The 21,854-nt window shown below is 65.5% G+C and overlaps 1 protein-coding gene across 1 annotated transcript; it reads left to right on the top strand.

Moving 5' to 3' along the window:
* Positions 1 to 3,712: 3,712 nt before the first annotated feature.
* Positions 3,713 to 20,997, top strand: GTF3C5 (general transcription factor IIIC subunit 5). The gene is made up of 13 exons (XM_055124070.1): positions 3,713 to 3,718; positions 5,100 to 5,199; positions 10,138 to 10,439; positions 11,806 to 12,010; positions 14,346 to 14,544; positions 16,386 to 16,581; positions 16,813 to 16,917; positions 17,343 to 17,457; positions 18,028 to 18,108; positions 18,206 to 18,303; positions 18,430 to 18,512; positions 18,686 to 18,828; positions 18,942 to 20,997. The coding sequence occupies exons 1-13, from the start codon at positions 3,713 to 3,715 to the stop codon at positions 19,106 to 19,108; spliced, it is 1,800 nt and encodes a 599-aa protein (XP_054980045.1). The 3' UTR covers positions 19,109 to 20,997.
* Positions 20,998 to 21,854: the final 857 nt, after the last annotated feature.

The raw sequence follows: 21,854 nt of genomic DNA, 5'->3' as shown, positions 1-21,854 counted from the left end.
GACTTGAGTTTTCTCCCGGATCTCTCAAAAATAAAGTGTTTATCGTGGCCCTCAGGGTCCTTCCTGCGGCCCGGGAAGCCTGGCATGATTTCAGGGGCGCCGTGCCCGGGCTCCTCTGGGCCCGGGGACTTATCTCCCGCGTCAGTTGGGGAGCAGGAAGGCGGTGAGGCGCCCCCTGCGGGTGCCACTTCCTGCCCCAGGCACCCTTTTGGGAGCTGCGGGATGTGGCTGCCGGCTGGGGTGTCAATCACGCAGAGTGTGGCTGGAAATCAGCTGGTGGGGAGCCCCCCCCCGCTGCAGGCGCCCCCTGCCCCCCAGCCCCAGGGATTCCCGAGCCCTGCTCCTCCCTGGAGGGGCCAGGTAGGCCCAGGGACCCCCCCCCCCCCGATGCCCCATGCCTACCAAGCCCCAGTGGGAGTTTACTCCTGTGCTAAATTCTGCTCGGCGAGCACTCACTCTAGACTGAGACCTGGTGAGACGAGTCCCCCCCGCTGGCGGGGGGACCCTCTGAGTATGAGGCGCCACTCATACCAATGGGAGAATCAGGGAAGTCTGCCTGGAGGAAGCAGACGGTGGGGAGAGGGACCCAAGCCCAGAAACAGGGTGCAGGGGGCCTGCCCAGCTGCTGGGCTTTAGGCCAGAGTCCTTCCGGGGTGCAGGAGGGTCACTCTCGACTTAGTGAGGTCCTGGGGGCTGTTCTGGGGGGTCTCAGCGCGTCCCTGGAGGGTCAGGGGGCCGCTTCCCCTGGGCCCTGGCCAGGAGGCGCCCGCCGGAGCCAACAATCTTAGCTGGAAACTGTCAGAGTTGGGGTTTCCTCCGCCCTGCACCCCGAGCCCCCAGCCGCACCACAGACTTATCGCTGGCCTCCAGCTGCCGCGCCCCCCGGCCCCCCAACCCCCCACGCGGGTGAATCAGCAGAGGCTCCCCAGAGGGGGGAAAAATCACAAAGTCAGATTACAAAGCCCAACCGTAGGGCAGGCCTGTGGGGAGATAAGGGCACTCCGGCTCACCACACCTAGATGGGGGCGGGGCGGGGGGCACGGGCCTGGAGGGCACCCACGGGGCACGGGCCTGCGTGACCGGCTGGCCACTGCCGTGCGCTGGGCAAAGGGGAAGAAGCTGGCCAGAGGGGAAGGCGAGGCGCGACTTTCTTAGAAAGTTCCATGAAGGTGCCCCAAGTGCCCTCCTCCCTGGCGGTGACCTCGGCCAGCCCCGGGGCTGCAGGTCTGCCCGGGCCCGAGAGGGAGCCAGCCTGAAGGGGGGGCGTCTCGGGGGAACCCAGCCCAGGACAGCCCCGGGGATGCCCTGCACTTCCCGCCCCGCCCCCCGGCCCAGGCCTGGCAGCCCCTCTGGCCACTCTGGGGAGTCCTGGCTCTGCTCTGGGCCTTCTGTGGGGTCCCCGGGGCCCTGGCTCTGCTCTGGGCCTTCTGTGGGGTCCCCGGGGGCCCTGGCTCTGCTCTGGGCCTTCTGTGGGGTCCCGGGGGCCCTGGGGCCACTCTGGGCCTTCTGTGGGGTCCCGGGGGCCCTGGCTCTGCTCTGGGCCTTCTGTGGGGTCCCGGGGGCCCTGGCTCTGCTCTGGGCCTTCTGTGGGGTCCCGGGGGCCCTGGGGCCGCTCTGTGCTGGTGCCACGCCCGGGTGCGTCCAGCTCCCTCTCCTGTGTCTGTCTGGGGGTCTGCAGGGGAGGCCAGGCAGGAGCGGGACCCCCCAGGGTGCCGGGTCGGGCCCTGTCCCTCCCGCGAGGACCCCCTTGTGCCCCTGCGCTGTGGAGAACCCCCCACCCCCGCGTCCCCTGCACAGGGCGGGGTGGCAGGGACGACGCTGCTCACGGTGCAGCTTGGCCTGTGGATTCTGTTGTTCTGTCCTTTGGGCCACACCCGGCTCTGTGCTCAGGAGTCCCTCCCGGCGGGGCGTGGGGAACCACACGGGTGCGGGATCGGACTCAGGTCAGCTGCCTGCAAGGCCGGCGCCCTCCCCGCCCCCACCCCGCCGTGCTCTCCCTGCCGTGCTCTCCGGCCCTTGGTCCTGTGCGTTTTGGCGCTGAAGGCTAGAGGCTTCCTGTAGAGGCCAGAAGCCCCTCGCAGGAAGCGTCTGGGCACCCCTAGGCCAGCGCCTCACGTCCCTGCCCCTCAGACAGGCCCCTCAGGTAGGCTCGAGGTGCCCCGTCCTCACTCGAGACTCGCCCACGGCGCCCGTGACCCCCAGCCCCAGCCCCCCAGTGCGAATCACCACGACCTAAAGCAGGTCCGTGTCATCTGGCACTTTCCACGGATCCCCACACTGATGCTTTCAGGGGGTAGATGGACACGGGGGGAGATGAATGAATAGGGGGAAGGATGGATGGTGGGTGGGTGGAAAGCAGGTGGGTAGATGCTTCTATATGGGCACGGGGAGGATGGAGGGAGGGAAGGAGGGAGGGAAGGAAGGAATGCAGGAGGGGGGAAGAGGGAGGGAGGGAAGGAGTGAAGGAGGGAAGAGGAAGGGAGGGAGGGAGGGAGTGAGGGATGGAGGGAGGGAGGGAGGGATGGAGGAAGGGAAGGAGGGAGGGAGGGAGGGAAGGAGGGAATGCAGGAGGGAGGGAAGAGGGAGGGAGGGAGAGGTGGCCGGGCCTGCAGGACAGCTGAATCGGGCCAAGGCGCTCACGGCCTGGCCAGTGCGTGGTGCCGGCGGCCCAGCGGGTCCTGCTCTTCCTCCTGTCTCCCAGGACGCGGGTCTGGGGCCCCTCAGCGCGGCCCGTCCAGGCTGCAGGTCGGCTGTGACACGGGCCTCCACCCCAGGACGAGCGCGGTCTGGCCGAGGGGCATGGAGGCCACTCTGAGCAGCCCCGCCCTGCCACCGAGACGCCCCCCTGCCTCCCCCCTGACAGGTGTGGGACCGGACAGGCCTGGCAGAGCCTGAAAGGGACGGACACAAAGGCTGTGTTTTGTTTTTCCTTCTTCTCTTTGGGTCACACCCGGCGATGCTCAGGGTTACTCCTGGCTCTGCACTCAGGACTCACTCCTGGCGGTGCTCGGGGGGCCCTATGGGATGCTGGGAATCGAATCTAGGTCAGCTGCGTGCGAGGCAGACGCCCTCCCTGCCGTGCTCCGGCCCCGGGGGTTCCGTGTTCAAGCAGGACGGGCCTGAGGCTGCGTCTGAGGGCCGGCAGCGCCCCCTGCTGTCCTGCACCGGGCAGTGGCGGCTGCGAGGCGCCAGGGCCGCGAGGTGAGGGGGGCTGCTGAGGCCCGGGGGGGGGGGCCCGGGGGGCTGCAGGGCGTGGGGGGGCTGCACCCCCAGCGCAGCCGGGCCTCTCGTGGGGTCCCGGTGGGGGGCTCAGGGCACTGCCACCCCGGGCTCAGGCTGGACCGTGCTGGGCGGGGTGGGAAGCAAGGGGCGAGGCCGTGAAGCCCAGTGGGAGTGGACAGACCCGGGACAGAGCAGAGGGCAGAGGGCGGGGCTGGCCTGCACGCTGCCCACTGGGTTCAGTCCCTCAAGGTGGCTGAGGGCCCGGCCCAGTGGGGAGGGTGCTGGCCCCCCCGCGGCCAACCGAGCTTGATCCCGACACCCCACATAGTCCCCAAGCCGGCCAGGAGTCAACCCTGAGCACCGCGGGGGGAGTACCTACCCCGGACACACACAGCCGAGACAGGGCGTGGGATCTCTGCAGAGGGGCCCCCTATGAACTTGGGGTACCAGCGGCCCTGGGCCTGGCGTGTCCAGCTCCCGGCCCTCCGAGATGAAGGTGCTTGTGGCCGTGAGGACATTGAGAGGCGCTGACAGGTGGGGGGGCAGGGAATGGGGATTCAGGGGCACTGCCCGCGGAAGGGCACTGAGGGGGCAGGGAGGGCCCCCCACCTCCCTGTAGAGACGACCCCAGCAGGGGCTCGGGGGAGGGCGGGTTCCTGGTACTGGGAACTTCTGGGTGCTGGAACTCCCCTGGGCGTGCTGGAGGGAGGCGCCTGCGGGGATGTTTGCAGACCTCGTCCAGCGGGGCGAGGTTTATGGCTCGGGTTGTGGCCGGCTGACCTGTCTCTGCTGTGAGAACAGCCGCCGGGAGGGCGTGGGAGCGGGCGGGGGAGGCTGCTTGCCCTGGCGGGACCAGGACAGGCACCGGCGTGAGAGAAGGACTGTGTGGAATGACGGTGGCACCAGGACAGGCACCAGGGACAGGAGAGCGGAAAGGGAAGGCAAAGGGCCCTGCAGGCGGGCCGGGGGGGTCAGCAGCCCGAGCAAGCCGCCAGCCGAGTGTCCAGCAGACGCCAGCGCGGCCGGGCGCGTCTGTGCTGGGGCCCGGCTTCTTCAGTATTCTCAAGGATGAGATTATTGGGCAATAAAGATGCTCAGATTTAGAAATAGAGAAGTTCAGAGACCAGAGAGATAATCCAGTGGGTAGGAAACTTGCTTTGCGCACGGCTGACCTGGGTGTGATCCCCGGCATCCCTGATGGCCCGCTGAGCACTGCCAGGAGTAATTCCTGGGAGCAGAGCCAGGAAGAACTGCGAGAATCGCTGGGCATGGCAAAGTGTTTTTTTTAAAATAAATAGTGAAGTTATTGGAAATTAAGGGGGCTGGAGAGGGAGCATAGCAAGTGCCGTGCTGCCCCTGCACACGGCCAACCTGGCTTCGTTCCCCAGCTCTCCCTGTGGTCCCCTGAGCACTACTGGGAGTGATCCCCGAGCGTGGAGCCAGTCCTGAAGACAGAATCTGGTATTTTTGGGTGTTTTGTTTGTGCGACACCCAGCAGTGCTCCGGGCTCGCTCCTGGCAGGCTCTGGGACCCATTCCGGGTGCTGGGGATCGAACCAGGGTCGGCTGCAGGCAAGGCAAAAGCCCTCCCTTTTGGCTTGGTTTTGGGTCTTAGGTATTTGGTTTTGTTTTCTAGTACTTACCTGGCAGTGATTAGTGGCTGCTCCTGCTCAGTGCTCGGGGGACTCTGTGGGTCCGGGGCAGGAGCCTGGGCCCCATCAGGCAAAGTCTGGGTTCGAGCCCTCTAAGCCATCTCCCCACTCCGGGGCAAATATTCTCCCAATTTAGTTGCGAATCCTTCTTGGACGAGTTGCTGGGCGTCTCGTTTCCCGAGCCCCCTCCTGGGTCTGGGCCTTTGCTCACCTCTGCCCCTGGCAGCTTCCTCACTTCCTCCAGGAAGCCGGGGAGAGCGCCTCGCAGGACCCGGCAGACGGCCTCCGGCTGTCGCTAGCTACAGACACTGTGTTCCAGACGCACAGTACAGCTTACTGCTGGGACCTGGCCTCCGCATCTGGGTGTATGCAGGCAGCCCGGGGCCTGGCCGAGGGTCCCAGACTCCGACCCAGAGCCAGCCACTCACACTGTCGCACTTACTCTGGCACTGCTTGACTTCAGATCAAGTTCTCTGTAGATAACTGTGTCGAAATACTCGTAATCTTTTTTGGGGGGCATGGGCAGGGCACACTTGGCAGTGCTCAGCGCTTACTCCTGGCTCTGTGCTCAGAAATCACTCTTGGTGATGCTCTGAGGACCATGTGGGGGGCCAGAGATGGGTTGGCTGTGTTTGAGCAACTGCTTTTTCCGCAGTATCATCACCCTGCCCCATAACACGCATGACCAAAAACATCACCTGGGACCAGAGACAAGCGTGGGGCACCCGCCTTGCACGCATGTGGCTGACCAAGATTCGACTTCCAGCACCTCACGGTGGCCCCGATTACTCCTCGGGGTCCACCCCAGAGTGCAGAGCAGAAACAGTCCCTGAGCACTACAGACTGTGACCCCAAAACAAGCAAAAACCTCAACTGTCAAGTTTTTTTGGTTTGGTTTTGGGGCCACGCCTGACCCAGCGCTCAGGGATCACACGTGGTGGGGCTCGGGGACTATCAGGGTGCCGGAGATTGAAGCCGGCTCAGCAGAAGTCCAGCCAAGACCTTAATTCCTCTCTGTCCCTTGCAGCTGCGTCCTGGAGGACCCCACGAGCAGGCTAGGAAACAGGACGGGGGTGTCATCCTGGCAATAAGCGTCTCATTTGGAACCTCTGTAACCTCTGTGTGGGCCCAGCCCACAAACTCGCCTCACCCGTCACCTGACTGCGGCTGAACCTGGGGATACCTTTTTGGGGGTCTGTCTGGGAGGGGCGTGGCCGCCAGCCTCTGCCGCCCTCATCAAGCCCTTCCTCCCACAGGTCATGAGAGCTCCCGGCCACCAGGTGGCAGCATTGGTCCTGGCGCCATCTGGCGCCATCTGGTGGCCGAAAGGGCCATGCCTTCTCCCCGGTCCTGCAGGGAGACACAGGGCTTTATTCTCTTTTCTGCTTTTGGGACACACCCGGCCGTGCTCAGGGCTTACTCCTGCCAGGGGTCGGGAGGCACATGGAGTGCTGGGGACCAAACCCAGGTCGGTCACATGCAAGGCAAATGCCGCATACCCACTGTAATGTGGCTCTGGCCCAAGGGGCGGCGGTTTGCTTTTTGGGTCACACCCAGCGATGCTCAGGGGTTACTCCTGGCTCTGCACTCAGGAATTGCTCCTGGCAGTGCTCGGGGGGCCATATGGGATGGCGCGGATTGAGCCTGGGTCGGCCGCGTGCAAGGCAAACGCCCTCCCCGCTGTGCTATCGCTCCGGCCCCGAGGGCAGGAGTTTTAAACACTCTTGGAGCACTTAATAAACTGACCCGTGGGCCAGGAGGAATACTCAGATTTGGGGGCCCCAGGGGAATCTCCAAGTCCCCCTTTCCTTGCTTGATAGAGGATCGATATCCCCATAGTAGGTGTTCAGAGCCCGTGTCCAGGTCACACCCGGGGGTCAGGCACTTCCCCACCTGCACTGACAGTCCGCCTTTTTTTTTTTTTTTGGCTTTTTGGGTCACACCCAGGAACGGGCTATTCCTGGCTCTGCTTTGGGTGCTCGGGGGACCTGGACTCGCCGCCTGCAAAGCAAACGCCTTACCTGCTGTACTGCTGCTCCGGCCCGCCAGGGAGCATTTCAAACTCTCCCTACCCGTCAGCCCCAGGGCCCTGCTCGCCTTCTGGCCCGGGCCAGGGCACCGTCAGCACCTTGGAGAGCGCCCGGCACCTGGAAAGGGGCGGAGGGCCGGTGACAGCGCCCTGGGAGAAACCCCACCCTTAGGGCAGCTGCTTCCTGAGCCCAGGAGGAGTCTGAGGGCCAGAGTGACAGTACAGAGGCCCGTGCTGCCTCCCATGCATCCAACTCAGACCTGGTTCCCAGCACACCGCAGGGTGCCCTGAGCAGTCACAGGCGTGATCCCTGAGCACAGAGCCGGGAGTCAGCCCTGAGCACCACTGGGTGTGGCCCCCACACCGAAAAAGAAGCTGCCAGTGCTTGACAAGCTCCAGGTTTGGCCCAGAGGCTTGAACCCACAGATGGGGGTTCGACCCACGACTCATCCTCTCCTTAGCCTGGAGGTGCAAGTGCAAATCAGGGGGATGTCTGAGCCCCAAAGTGCCTCCCGGGACAGCAAGGACCCTGCTCAGTGGACAACTCGAGCCCCGTGCCAAGGCCTCACCGGGGCCAGATGGGGCAGGAGGAATGAATGCAGCCCAGGTGCTGCGCCAGGCCTCAGGCAAGGACACTGGAGGCTGAAACCTTCAGATGCCTCAGCGAGGTGTTTTGGGGTGGGTGGGCGGGTGGGGGGAGACAGGAAACCACAGCAGACAGCTAGAGGGAGTTTTCATTCTAGAAAGTTCCCTCTTGCTTCAAAAGAACAGACTGGAGCCTGTAGGATAACATTGGGTTTGTCCTTTCAGCCTTGTCACAGGGAGCTTAGGTTTATCAGGTTATACCCATCACAGTGCTCCTGAGTCACTCCCATTCCTTTGTTTATCTGTAAACTCTCCTCTGCACCCTCCTTCCCAACCAGTTAATCACCTTTTCCCTAATCAGATTCTGTTAGCTTGTAAGATCAGATCCTTCTAAGGACTCTGGACTTGTAAGTTGTGTCTTTTGCATAGTTTACCTTAAAGCAATGTCCTTTCTGGGGCCGGAGCGATAGCACAGCGGGTAGGGCGTTTGCCTTGCACGCGGCCGGCCCGGGTTCGATCCCCGGCATCCCATATGGTCCCCCAAGCACTGCCAGGAGTAATTCCTGAGTGCAAAAGCCAGGAGTAACCCCTGAGCATCGCTGGGTGTGACCCAAAAAGCGAAAAAAAAAAAAAAGCAACGTCCTTTCTGTGTGGACACAGGAAGACAGTTAATGTTATGCTCTTGTAACTCGGGAGTTGACTGACTCCGAATAACATTTACTCCTGGGCATCTGCTTTCTCGACTCAGTTGTCCTTAGTTCCTAGCACCTCAAAGGCAGGGTCCCGACGAGGGACAGAATGGACCCAGGGCAAGCTGTGAGCTACCCTGGCATCGAAATGGGCCAGGCCAAAGCGCCACAATACTCAACTGTAAGTTGAGAGCATGGTCATGGACAAATGCTGTCATGATCCGAAAGTAATGATGAGACTAGGACCCTGCTGGGCTTGGGAAGACTAACCTGGCCTGAGCACTGTGGTCTGGAATATATAGTGAGTGTCCTCAGAAAGAACCAAACTCTTAGTCTGACATATCTCTTACTGTGCTCACACAGAATGGCATTGCTAGAAATATTAGAAGTAGATCTACTACACCTATTTAAGCGGGTTACTAGCTGGGGAAGGAAGAAAGCAACACACCCTGGATGGGATCCCGCCCTTGAGCGGATCTCCTAGTAATCTGGAGTAATCTCCTTAGATGAGGTTTTATCCTTGAGTTGATCTCCTGGAGGAGTGGCCTTACCCCTCTTTGCTGATTTGTTAATGTTCAACCCCCCTTTGTGTCACCACCCTATGTGACTGCTACACAGGGTGAGAGAGATCAGGAGAGAGATCGGAACAGACCAGAGGGGGGGGGGGGAGAGAGAGAGAGAGAGAGAGAGAGAGAGAGAGAGAGAGAGAGAGAGAGAGAGAGAGAGAAAGGAGAGAGAGGAGAGAGGAGAGAGAGGAGAGAGGAGAGAGAGGAGAGAGGAGAGAGAGAGAGATTGGGAAAGACCAGAGGAGAGAGAGAGAGAGAGAGAGAGAGAGAGAGAGAGAGAGAGAGAGAGAGAGAGAGAAGGAGAGAGAGGAGAGAGGAGAGAGAGGAGAGAGGAGAGAGAGGAGAGAGGAGAGAGAGAGATTGGGAAAGACCAGAGGAGAGAGAGAGAGAGAGAGAGAGAGGAGAGAGGAGAGAGAGAGAGAGAGGCAGAGAGAGATCGGGAAAGACCAGAGGGGAGAGGACAGAGACAGACAGAGACAGAGACAGACAGAAGAGAGCACAGCGGCACACAGGACGCGGAGCACAAAGGCGGAGGTGGGAGAGGAGGGCTGCCAGAGGAGGCAGAGTCGGGGTCCAGGGAAGAGGAGTCAGAACCCAGTCAGGATCCAGAGTCCGAGGAGTCAGAATCCAGGATCCGGGGTCTGGCAGGAGGGGCTGGGAAGGGAGAGTGTGTGAGGTGGGAGAGACGAGAGTGAACAACCGACTGCTCAGCAACGGTTCCTCCTTCCCCTGTCCACTGCCAGCAGCCAGCGCCATCCCACCGGCCATACAGTGCAGGGTGGGGGGAGAGGGAGGGGGAGGGAGGGAGGGGGAGGGAGGGGGAGGGAGGGGGAGGGAGGGGGAGAGGGAGAGAGAGAGAGAGGAAAGAGAGAGGGAGAGGGATGGAGAGAGAGGGGGAGGGAGGGAGAGGGAGGGAGAGGGAGAGGGAGAGAAAGAGGGAGAGAGAAGGAGAGAGAGGGAGAGAGAGGAAGAAGGAGAGGGAGAGGGAGGGAGAGAGCGGGAGGGAGAGGGAGAAAGGGAGGGAGGGAGGGAGAGGGAGGGAGAGAGCGGGAGGGAGAGGGAGAAAGGGAGGGAGGGAGGGAGAGGGAGGGAGAGAGGGAGGGAGCGCGCGAGCCCGCGAACTCCCCGCACTCTCCGCCCGCGCACGCGCGTTTCCCCTTCTGGGAGCGGAAGGACGGACTTCGCGCCGGCCGGGGGCGCCCCCTGGGGGCCGCGCGGGGGCCCTCGCGGGCCGGAAGTGTGTCCGACCCGAGACCATCCCCCAGGAAGGCGGGCCGGAAGTCTGCGTTGGCCCGCCCCCCGGCCGCCGCCGTTGGGCGGCTTCCCGAGGGAGGCGGGGACACGGCTTCGTCCCGCTTCCCTATTGGCTGAAACCTCCGCTCGTCACTGCTTCAGTCGCGCCCGGCGCTGTGCGTGGACTGGCCGCCGCGCTCCCCCGGCCGCGCTTCCCTCGGGCCGGAGCGGCGGCGCGAGCGCGTCCGCGGGGCTGGGCCGCCGCCGGGAGCCGCCGCTGTCGCCGCTGTCGCCGCTGTCGCCGGGCCGGGCCGCGCGCGGGGGCGGGGATGGCGGGCGCGGGCCGCGCGGTGCCGGTGCAGCTGCGGCGCGAGCGGCGCCTGGTGTGCGTGGAGTACCCGGGCGCGGTGCGCGACGTGCCCCGCGTGCTGCGCTCGCTGGGCGGCGAGGAGGCCGTGTCCCGGGTGAGGAGCCCGCGCGGGGTCGCGGGAGCGCTCGGGCTGGCCCCCGCGCTACTCCTGGCTCAGTGCTCGCGGGGCCGCCCCACAGCACGCACCAGCCTCCTGCGATGCGCCCTGGCCGTGGACTCGTGTTCTCTTTCCTTCTTCCTTTAGAGGTGGGAGGGTGGGGTGCGCCACGCCCGAGCAGTGCTCAGGAGTCACTCCCAGGGGACTCGGGGATCGCACCCGGGCTAGCCGCGTGCGGGCGAGCGTCCTGCCCGCTGTGCTGTCTCGCCGCCACCCGCTTTTGCGTGTCGGGGGCACAGCCAGCTGCGGGCGGGGCTCGGGCCGCGTCTGCCCCAGGACTCGCTCTCGGCAGCCCCGCACTTGCCCTCCGAGTGACGGTTTGTCTGCGCCTCGCCCTGCGGCCGTTCCCGCTGCCCCAGCGTCCAGGTTACGGCCCGGGCCGCAGCCCAGGGTCCGAGCGGCCTGGGGGCCCTCAGAGCAGCCTGGGGTCAGCCTCTTCGCTCCGGGTTGCCGAGCGTGGCAGAGCCAGGGGGCGGCCAGCCGGGGCGTCCTCCTGCTCCTGCCGAGACCCCCCACCTTTCCATTCACTCTGGCGTGCTCAGACCGGTGCTCCCTGGGCACCCGCTGCAGAGGGCGTCCCCCCGCCAGGGAGTCGCTCCCCCCTTTGTGCCCGCCCACTTGCGGGGTCCTTCCGGGCCCTGTGGCTTCAGCTGTGTTTCCTGGTGCCTTTTATTAATTTATTAATTTTTTTCTTTTTGGGTCACCCGATGATGCACAGGGGTTCCTCCTGGCTCTGCACTCAGGAATCACCCCTGGTGGTGCTCAGGGGACCCTATGGGATGCTGGGAATCGAACCCGGGTTGGCCGTGTGCAAGGCAAACGCCCTCCCCGCTGTGCTATCGCTCCAGCCCCTATTTTTGTTAACTTTTTGAGTGAGTCACTGAAGTAGACTCGTACACAGTCGTTCAAGGTTGGGTTTGAGTCCTCAGTGGTCCCGCACCCGTCCCTTCGCCCGTGGCCGTTTCCCAGCAGTCCTGGGGCCTCTCGGCCCTCTGCCTGGGTGTCCTGAGCACAGCCCTGTCCAAGTCTCTCGGGGCGGGAGCTGAGGGGCGCCGCTGAGCGGGGGCCTGGGGGGGAGAGAGCGAGGCTGGAGTGGACGGTCTGCTGCCCCCACCCCCGCGGGCCCAGCCTTCCTCATCCAGAGCCTCTGAGCTCTGGGGTGGGGGGGTGAGGCGCGGCCGCCGACGCTCTCCCCATTCCAGGCGAGCCCCGTGCGCCGGGCAGGGGTCGGGGGCAGGAGGGAGCAGGCTCCCCGTCCGGCCCCACGCTGGCCACGCCGCTCACGCTCTGTCTCCTGCCACAGGTCTACGCGGACCCCTCCAAGAGGCTGGAGCTGTACTTCCGGCCCCAGGACCCTTACTGCCACCCCCTGTGTGCCAACCGCTTCAGCACCAGCAGCCTGCTGCTCCGTGTCAGGCGGAAGCGCGGGCGCCAGAGGGACGCCCAGCCCGAGGGCGCGTTCCACATGGAGGTGCTGGGCACCGTCTCCACCATCTACAAGTTTCAAGGTACCTGCGAGGGGGCGGGGCTGGGGGGCGGACGCGGAGAGCCAGGCGAGTTCCCTTAGGGGGCGCCAAGGCCCCGGGCCAGCGGGAGGCTTATTTGCTCCTGCTAGTATTACTCTTACCGGTCAGGTTTCTGGGCCACACCCAGTGGTGGTCAGGGCTTCCCCCTGGCTCCGTGCTCGGAATCTCTCCTGGTAGGCCCAGGGGACCGCCGGGGCTGTTGGGGATCGGCCCCGTGTTGGCCTCGTGCAGGCCGAGTGCCCTCCACGTTGTGGGGTTTTCAGCTGTACTAAAGGCAGCAGGAAGGAGGGGCTGGAGCGATAGCACAGCAGGGAGGGCGTTTGCCTTGCACGCAGCCAGCCAACCTGGGTTCGATTCCCAGCATCCCATAATATCTCCTGAGCACCGCCGGGAGTGATTCTTGAGCGCAGAGCCAGGAGTGACCCCTGTGCATCACCGATGTGACCTGGAAAGCAAAAAAAAAAACAAAAAGGCAGCGGGAAGGAGCCAGAGCAGTGTACAGGGGGCAGGGCGGGGCCGTGTCGTGCCGGGGTCAGACCTGTGTGTGCGTGTGCGAGGCAGGCGCCCTCCCCCTGTCCTGTCCTCCAGCCCCTCGGGTCACGCTCCCGGCCCGAGACTCGCTCACGCAGGCTGCTGTGCCAGTGAGGGGCCTCAGCCCCGAGGCACCCATGGCCCTGGTACAACTGGCAGCCACCTGCGTGGCGGGGGTGGCGGAGAGCAGGTGTGGGGTGCTGGGGGTGTGAACTTGGACCACATGCCTGCCAGGCAGCCCTTAGGCCCGGACTTTTTATTTTGGTTTATGGGCCATACCTGGTTGTGCTCAGGGCCGACTCCTGGCTCTGTGCTCAGGGCCGACTCCTGGCAGGGCTCTGGGGCCCCATGGGGTTTCAGCGTGTGCAGACAAGCGCCCCATCCCCATTCCCACCCCCCATACTCTGTCTCTGGTCCCTCATCTTCTTCTTTTTGTTCTGGGGCCTCTCGGTGCTGGGGTCACTCGGGGCTCTGCACTCGGGAGTCTCTCCTGGCAGGGCCGGGAATGCCGAGGATTGGCCCCTGCTCGGTCCTGAGCAAGACAGACGCTCTCCCTGCCGGCCCTGTCTTTGTTTCTGTTATTTTGGGTCACGCCCAGCTGTGCTCGGGGATGCTGGGGATTGGGCCCGGGTTGGCCGCACGCAGGGCAAGGTCTCGCTCCGGCGTCCCCTTTCCAAAGACCCTGGCTCCACTGCATTGCCGCCCTGGCTGTTTCGGCCTTGCTCGGCCCTCGTCTCCCCTGGTCTCGTTCTGTCCAGCTGTTGGGCTGGCGCCCGTGGAGAGAGGCCCCTCAGCTTTCTCTTTTCCCTTTAAGGTCAGCTTTGTGCTTCTCATCTCCTGTTGAATCCTTAGCCAGTCCTCACGAGTCTGCCACCGGGCTCCCCAGAGAGGCTGGGCGAGGAGGGGGGTAGGAACTTGCCCCTGTGCGGCTCCCTGTGTCTCTGTGTTCTTTTTTTTTTCTTTCCTCTTTTTGGGTCACACCCGGCGATGCACAGGGGTTGCTCCTGGCTCTGCACTCAGGAATTACTCCTGGCGGTGCTCAGGGAACCCTATGGGATGCTGGGAATCGAACCCGGGTCGGCCGTGTGCAAGGCAAACGCCCTCCCTGCTGTGCTGTCACTCCAGCCCCTCTGTGTGTTCTTGTACCTTGTCTCCAAGCTTTGTAGTCTCCCGGCCTCCCATTGTCCCATTCTCCTGGCCTCCTGCCTCCTGCCTCCCTGCCTCCCGGCCTCTTGGCTTCCCTTCCTCCCAGCCTCTTACCCTCCTTGCCTCCAAGTCTCCTGGCCTCCTGGCCACCCTGCCTCCCACCTCCCTGGTGCAGCCGTGGCTGGTGTGCCCGCGGCCCTGGGACAGTCCCGTGAGAGACCGCGGCCAGGCCCGGCCAGGCCTCCGGGTAGCCCTTGCTTGGGCTCTGGAGGCGCAGCTCAGACAGCTATGCAGAGCGCAGCTGCATGACTCGGGGCTGGACCAGTCCCCACCCCTCCGGTAGAGAGCAGGAAGGGGTGAGGAGAGAGGAGCCGGCCAGAGCGGGGCCCACTGTGCGTACTGAGCACCGGCACGGGCCGTGGGGGCCATGCAGCCTCCCGGGGAGTCCCCTTGCTCCCGACACCCGCCGGCCGCCGTTAGGGAGCCGTGACACCGACTAGTCCCTGTCCCCTGTCCCCCAGGGCCCCTGGCCAGTCCCCAGCTCTGCCCCCCAGGGCCCCTGACCGCTCCTGGCCCCTCCCCCCGAGCTGTCTGACCTGCCCCAGCCCCTGCCCGGGCCTGACCGGCCGGCCTGCCCCAGGCATGTCTGACTTCCAGTACCTGGCCGTGCACCTGGGCCCGGGCGGGACGCTGCTGTCGCTGTACGACAAGGTGCTGCTGGGGAGGCCGGAGCAGGAGGCCTTCTTCCACCAGGACCTGCCGCTCTTCGTGCCCCCGCCCATCTTCTCGCGCCTCGACACCCCCGTGGACTACTTCTACCGGCCCGAGACGCAGCACCGGTGAGGACCCCCGCCCGCCCCCCTCTGCCCTCTCTCGGAAACAGGCTCCCGCGGGCCCCGCCGGGCCGTCTCGACCTCACGTCTCTCTGGGCTGCAGCCCACCCCAATGTGCCACCGCCCCGGCCCGGCCTCGGCTGCAGGGCTGCTTCCACGTCCAGTTTGCCCTTTCGGGGCCGGGGTCCAAGCCGGGGCCCCGCCCCCACAGGCCGCAGCCGCTCCCGGGTAGTTTTGCAGGTCTCCCGTGGCCGAGGGACACACGGGGGCCGCGGGGCAGCCTGGCCCAGGGCTCTCCCCGAGCACAGTTCAGCGCCCCCGACGGGGCAGGTCTCAGCACCTGCTCGCCTCACCTCTCCCCTGCTGGCCAGGGCACAGGGCGGCTCCGTGCTGACGCCACCCCGGGAGGGCCGGCACCCGGGGCAGCTCCAGGCCCGGTGGGGGACCAGGCTGGGACCGCCCGCTCTCTGCAGACCGGCGGGGACCGCGTGGCGCTGTCCTGCTGGCGGGCCGGTCCGTGTGCTGCACCCCTCGGCCATGCCGAGCAGGGGTGACCGCCGCTTGGCCGAGCAGGGTGAGAGGCACTGGTGCAGTGGCCGCTAGAGGGACGGGCTTGTGTCGGGTCTGGCCTGTTCACGACAGGGACAGTTGAGCCCTGCAGGGAGCGGGACTGTGGGGGGAGGAGGCAGGTGCGAGCACTGGGGGGCGGAGGACCAGGATGGCCGGACCTGCGAGGGACGGTGCCTTGCGGGGATGGGGGCAGCGGGGCCGCACCCCAGGGCCTGAGTCCCGAAGGCGCTGGGCGGGGCTGGCTTGGAAACTGACCCCCAGACCATCGTGGCCAGCAGGGCCGCTCTAGGGAGGGCGTTCCCGAGCCTGGGCGGGGCCAGCGGAGGGGCTCAGGCCGCGAGAGGGCAGGGGAAGGAATGTTCCGGCAGCCTGCCGGGCTCCCCAGGTAGGACTGGCTGATGGGTCCCCCTTGACGTCGGCCCCCAGCCCCCTTCCGTGCTCGCCACCCTGCCTCCCCGGCCTCCACAGACACCCCAGGCTCTCCGGAGTGGCCAGTGCCAGCGGGGGCTCATGGGGGCCTCTCCAGTCGTGGCACCCGGGAGCACCCCTTTCTCGTGGCCTTTGCTAACGGAAGCCTGTGGGGAAGGGGGGGCAGGGGTGAACCAACGCTGAGTGGCCAGTGGCGGCCGTGGCGTCTCCCGAGTGGCCGGTGGCCTCCATGTGCGCTGACCTGTCACCTCGGGCCACCTGGGTTCTTTCCCTCCCGAGCTCACTGTGGTGGCTGGAAGCGGGCAGAGCTCCGGGCGACGCCGCTTCGGGGGGTGCATGGGGGCCACCCTTGGGCCCTCCCTGGCCTTGTCGCCGCCCCGTGCGCCCGGGGAAGCTGCCCTTTCTCCCACCCCTGGGCTCTGGCAGGGACGGGGCCGGCCCTGGCTCATGGCCCCTGGCTGCTCTGCAAGGGGGGCCCCTGGGGGCCACGTCAAAGCCTCGGGCAGGGGAGGGCGAAGCTGGCTGGACAAGCACCCGGGACGGGGCAAGGGCGGCTCCAGGGCCGGGCGGGGTTTGGAGGGGCCTTTGTCCCCCCACCCCCACCAGCCCTGCACTCGGCGTGTTCCTGGGGCGTCTTCAGAGCGGCCGTTAGCCCCCAGCAGGGTCTCGCAGGGCCCACGGCTGCCTCCAGCCACCCACATTCTGGTGGCGACACTCAGAGCCCGAGCCCTGCCCGGGCCGGGAGCCGGGGGGTGTCTGCCGCGTGGCGCCCTTCCGGAGCCCCCCAGCCCCGGTGCAGTGGCTGCAGGGGTCCTGGCCTCTGCTCACCCGGCCCGCCCGCCCCCCAGGGAGGGCTACAACAACCCCACCGTCTCCTGCGAGAACCTGATTGGCCTGAGCCGGGCCCGGCGCCCCCACAACGCCATCTTTGTCAACTTTGAGGACCCCGAGGTGCCCGCGCAGCCCCTGGAGGCCGCGGTGCACACCTGGAGGCGGGTGTGCGCCAACCCCGTGGACAGGGAGGCCGAGGAGGAGCTGCGGAAGGTGAGCCCGGGGGGCCGGGCCCGCCCCGGCTGCCCCTCGCGCACTCAGCCCCCCTCGCGCACTCAGCCCCCACTCGAGCACTCAGCCTGCCCCGGCCCACCGACCCCGGCCCTCCCTCGTGCACTCAGCCCGCCCCACCCCGGCCCCCCCTCGCACACTCAGACCCCCTCGCGCCCTCAGCCCGCCCCACCCCAGCCCCCCCTCGCGCACTCAGCCCCCGCGTGTCCGCAGCTGTTTGACGTCCGTCCCGTGTGGTCTCGAAACGCCGTCAAGGCCAACCTCAACATCCACCCCGACAAGCTCAAGGTCCTGCTGCCCTTCCTGGCCTATTACATGGTGAGTGACGCAGTGCCCCCCCCCTGCCCCCGCGCTGCCACGTCGGTGACACGGGCTGCTGAGAAGGACTCGTGCTTCGGAGAGGGTTTGGGCCAGTGCTCAGACGCTGCTTGCAGCCCCGTGCTCCCCGGGAGTCTGGGGACCCCAGACCCCCTACACCCGCGTCTCCCCAGCCCAGACAGCGGCATTCGTGCTCCTGGCAGAGCCCTGGGGACTCGCCCCACTCGGGGCTGTGGGCTCTGCGGTGCGGGGCGGGGTCGCCCCCAGGTCCCTGAGGAGCTGGTGTCCCCTCCGGGCATGGTGTGGGCGGGGTCTTTCCAGCGTCCCTCGGGGCTCTCCGCCAGTGTGACGCGGGGCAGGGGCGAGGGGCCGTGGCCTTCCCGCACGCCGGCCCTGACCCCTCCTTTTGCCCGCGGTGCCTCCAGATAACCGGGCCCTGGAGGAGCCTGTGGATTCGCTTCGGGTACGACCCCCGGAAGGACCCCACCGCCAAGATGTACCAGGTCCTGGACTTCCGGATCCGGTGCGGCATGAAATACGGTGAGGCACCCTGGCCTGCAGCCGCTGTGCCGCCCACCCAGGGCGCCGGGGGTGCCACGTGGCACGACCCCCCTCAGCCTGCGCCACGGGGAGGTGGGACCTGCCGTGGGACCTGCCCTTGCTCCGCCCTGACTCTGGAGCCCCGAAGGTGCCACAGACAGACGCAAACCCATCACCCCCGCAGGCTCCACCCCTGCAGCCTCCGCCCTGTCTGCAGGCTCCACCCCCGTGAGCCCCCTGCAGGCTTCACCCCTGTAACCTCTGCCCTGTCTGCAGGCTCCACCCCTGCAGCCTCTGCCCTGTCTGCAGGCTCCACCCCTGTGGGCCCCCTGCAGGCTTCACCCCTGTAACCTCTGCCCTGTCTGCAGGCTCCACCCCTGTGGGCCCCCTGCAGGCTCCACCCCTGCAGCCTCTGCCCTGTCTGCAGGCTCCACCCTCGTTACCCCCGCGGCTCCACCCCTGTAACCTGCCCAGTCGCAGGCTCCACCCCAGTAACCTCCCCTCCCCCAGGCTCCACCCCTGTAACCTCCCCTCCCCCAGGCTCCACCCCAGTAACCTCCCCTCCCCCAGGCTACACCCCCAGCGAGCTGCCGGTGAAGGCCAAGCGCAGCACGTGCAACTACAGCCTCCCCATCACCGTCAGGAAGGCAGGTGAGCCTCCGCCGGGGGCCGGGCAGCAGGCCAGGGGGTGCAGACCCCAGCGCCGTTAGCTCGCCCCACTCCTCGCCCCACTCTCCTGCCCCCGTAGCCAGCCAGCTGGTCACCGTGCAGGACCTGAAGCAGGGCCTGGGCCCCTCGGGAGCCGCCAGTGCCCGAAAGTCCGCCTCCAGCAAGTACAAGCTCAAGGTGGGCAGCGGGGGGCGTGTCTGGCGGGAGGGGGCGGGTCTCCCTCCAGGGCCAGGGCCCCGGGGCTCCGTGATGCACGCGGGGTGAGGCCCGGGCGTGCTGCCACCCTCTGGCCACCCTGTCCAGGACTCCGTGTACATCTTCCGGGACGGGGCCCTGCCGCCGTATCGACAGATGTTCTACCAGCTGTGCGACCTCAACGTGGAGGAGTGAGTGTGGGGGGGTGGGGGGGGCCCTGGGATGGGCCCCTGGGTGGGGTGTGGCGGGGTCCCTGCCCCCAGGCCTCTGGGCCCCCGCGTGGTGACGCTGCTTGTCCCGGGGGCAGCGCGGGAGCCCTGTGCCCACTCTCGGCCTGTGACCCCGCGTGCCCTCCTGCCCCCAGGCTGCAGAAGATCATCCGGCGCAATGACGGCGCGGAGACGAGCTGCACGGAGCGGGACGGCTGGTGCCTCCCCAAGACGGGTGACGACCTGCGGGATGCCATGTCCCTCATGATCCGCCAGACCATCCGCGCCAAGAGGCCGGGTGAGGTGCCCGTGGCTGTGGCCCTCCCCTGGACACCTTGGGGGCTGCTCCCCGCCCTGCCCCCCGGCTGCCCCCGCCCTGCGCTGTCCTGACATCCCCGCCCCCCCCCACAGCCCTGTTCTCCAGCCCGGCCAAAGCGGACGGCGGCCAGGACCAGCCGGCCTACGAGTGCGGGGAGGACGGGGAGGACGGGGAGGACGAGGAGGACGAGGAGGAGGACTTCAAGCCGTCGGACGCGAGTGACAACGAGATGGAGACGGAGTTGCTGGACTACGTGTGACCTGCTCGGGGGCCCTGCTGACGGGGTCCTCGGGACAGGCCGCGCCCGCCCGCCGCCTGCCCCCCGCCCTGCTGGGCCGGGCCGGTGGCCTCCAGTGGCGCGGTGGCACCAGGCCCCCATGTCTGAGCGCCTGGGTGGGCAGTGGGGAGCTGGGCCCAGGTGCACGGCCACCCCCTTGGGGCAGTTTGGGCCCCAGCCCGGCCCTGCAGACGTCCCCCGTTAATTTTTGCCCCGGAGCCCTGGTGTTGGGGGGTGGTCGGGGCGCTGGCCCGGCAGCCCCCTCATGACTGCCTTCCATCCTTGTCAGTGGCCTCTTTCAGGGGGGGGGTCACACCTCACCTGGTGATGCTTAGGGGTGACTCCTGACCTCGCAGGAATTACTCCTGGCGGTGCTCGAGGAACCATGTGGGATGCGGGGGGTTGAACCCACGTCAGCATGTGCAAGGCAACCGCCGTCCCCAGTGTCCTATCGCCCTTCAGTGTCCTCTTGTGGGCAGCACGAGGGCCCCAAGGACCCTGGCGGGTGGGAGGGAGCAACAGGAATTGCCCTGCGTCCTCACGGGGCCCTGGGAGCCAGGCAGCAGGGGCGGGGGCTGCGGGGTGCACAGGCAGCCGCCCCGAGGGGCATCTCTCCAGTCTCAGCCCCCCAGTGGGGCCCCGCGTTCAGTCAGCCGCATGTGCGTGGCTGGGGCAGGGGGCCCCCCAGCGCCCCACCAAGGCTGCCCTGTCCTCCCCGGAGCCCCCGGGCCCGGCGGAGCTGGGGTGCATTCCCACCTGCCCGCCCCAGGGCTGACCCCGCAGAGGTGTGTCCCCAGGGGTGAGGTCCCTGGTGCCTCTGCTTCGCCGGACATGCCCGCAGCCGCCTGGCCCACAGTGCCCAGGGTCAGGCGAGGGCTGAGGAGTTGTGGGGCTCCCTTGCCGCCCAGCCCAAGTCCCCCCGGGCTCTGCCCCCTGGGCTTGATCGGCCCACCTCAGCCCTGGGGTTCAGTTGGGCCAGCCCAGCCACGCCTGGGGACTTTGGTCCAGGCCCCCGCGGGGGAAGCAGGTGCCATCCCCGTTGTGTTCTCCGGCCCTACGTTTTCTTTGGCTGTACAAAATTTCTTTTTTCTTTTTTTTTTAATTTTACTGAATCACCGTGAGATAGTTACATGCTTTCATGTGTGGGTTACAGTCTCACAGTGATCAAACACCCATCCCCCCACCAGCGCACATTCCCCACCTCCAATATCCCTGGTGTACGCCCCCTTTCCCACCCTCCCCCTGCCTCCATGGCCGACAATATTCCCCGTGTTCTCTCTACTTTTGGGCAGTATGGCTTGCAGCAGACACTGACAGGTCCTCATGTTTGGTCCAATATCTATTTTCGGCACACATCTCCCATCCCGACTGTACAAAAATTTTTCAATGCAATATTGTTCCAACTGTGTGTTACTTGGTTGTGCTCCCCTGGCAGTGCTCGGGCTATTTCTGGCTCTCTGCTCAGGGCTCACTTGTGGTGCTCAGCTCCAGGGAGCTCACGGGGTCTGCAGCGTGCGGGGCAAATGCCCACCCCTTGCACTGTTGCCTTGGGCTCCCTGCGTCTCGGATGCTGAATCACGGAGGTCCGTCCATCCGTCCCATCGTCTGGAGTCTGTCAGGCCTGCTGTGCACAGAGTCCGTGAGGAGCTGGAATGGTCGCTTCCCGCCTGCGCTGGGTGGGGGTGGGGCCACCCCCCTCCAAGTCTGGGGCTTTCTCCCCAGTGGCCGCGACAGCCCCCGTTGCAGTTAGCGTCTGTGTCCAGGTTCGTTTCTGCTCCCGTTGGTACGCTGTCAATCTGTATGTCTTTATTTTGGAATTCTGGGGGTTCTTTTTGTTCCATTGTTTATAATAAACAGTTTTAGTGACCATTGCTTGGCTGTGATATAGCTCTTGTTTTTTTCCTCCCTCAGGACTGCTCTGGCCATGTAGGTTCTTCGTTATTTCATAAATATTTTGGTTCCCTTTAAAACTATTTAGAGGGGCCGGAGTGACAGGACAGCAGGGAGGGCACTTGCCTTACATGTGGCTCATGTGGGCTTGATCTCCAGCATCCCATATGGTCCCCTGAGCACTGCCAGGAATAATTCCTGAGTACAGAGCCAGGAGTAAGCCCTGAGCATCACCGGGTGTGGCCCAAAAGCAAAACAAAAAATTAAACATTCATGAGTGATAGTACAGTGGAGAGGGCAACTTCCTTGGCAAGCGGCTGGCCTGGGTTTGCTTGCGGCACCCCATTACTTTTCCCTAAGCACCCCCAGGAGTAATTCCTGAGTACAGAGCCAGGAGTAAGCCCTGAGCACCGCTGGGTGTGACCCAAAAATAGAAAGCACGCATGAAACCCTGTCACCAGCACTATTATGAATTCCCATTCTAAAACAATGGAAAAACAGCCGTCATTGAACCTTGAATAGGGCTCACACTGGGTCTGTTTTCTGTAAAATGAGTATTTGGTGGGGGTTGGCCACACCCCGTGGTGCTCAGGGGCTGTTCTGGTTCCGTGCTCAGAAAGGAGCCTGGTGTTTTGGGGGGTCCGAAACAGGGTCAGCAGAGTACCCAGGTGCTTTCACCCTTGGGTGACCTTTCTGACCTGGCCCCTCAGACGGACATGTGGGCTATGTTCTGTCCGTGTGTGAACATGGAATATCTTCCTGTGTCTTGGTCCCTTGCTTTAAACCTTGGAAGTTTCCAGTTTAGGGGAGGGGCTGCCGGGTGTCTCTCCCAAGCAAG

This window comes from Sorex araneus, chromosome 1, assembly GCF_027595985.1.
Source record: "Sorex araneus isolate mSorAra2 chromosome 1, mSorAra2.pri, whole genome shotgun sequence".
NCBI lineage: Eukaryota > Metazoa > Chordata > Mammalia > Eulipotyphla > Soricidae > Sorex > Sorex araneus.
The sequence above is the reverse complement of the archived record's forward strand: the minus strand, read 5'-3'. Positions and strand labels throughout refer to the sequence as shown.

Bases quoted from the DNA above. Each gene is read 5' to 3' on its own strand.
- GTF3C5 (XM_055124070.1), top strand. The intron at 16,918-17,342 runs GTGAGTGACGCA...CGGTGCCTCCAG, and splicing joins CCTTCCTGGCCTATTACATG to ATAACCGGGCCCTGGAGGAG. The intron at 17,458-18,027 runs GTGAGGCACCCT...CCCCTCCCCCAG, and splicing joins CCGGTGCGGCATGAAATACG to GCTACACCCCCAGCGAGCTG.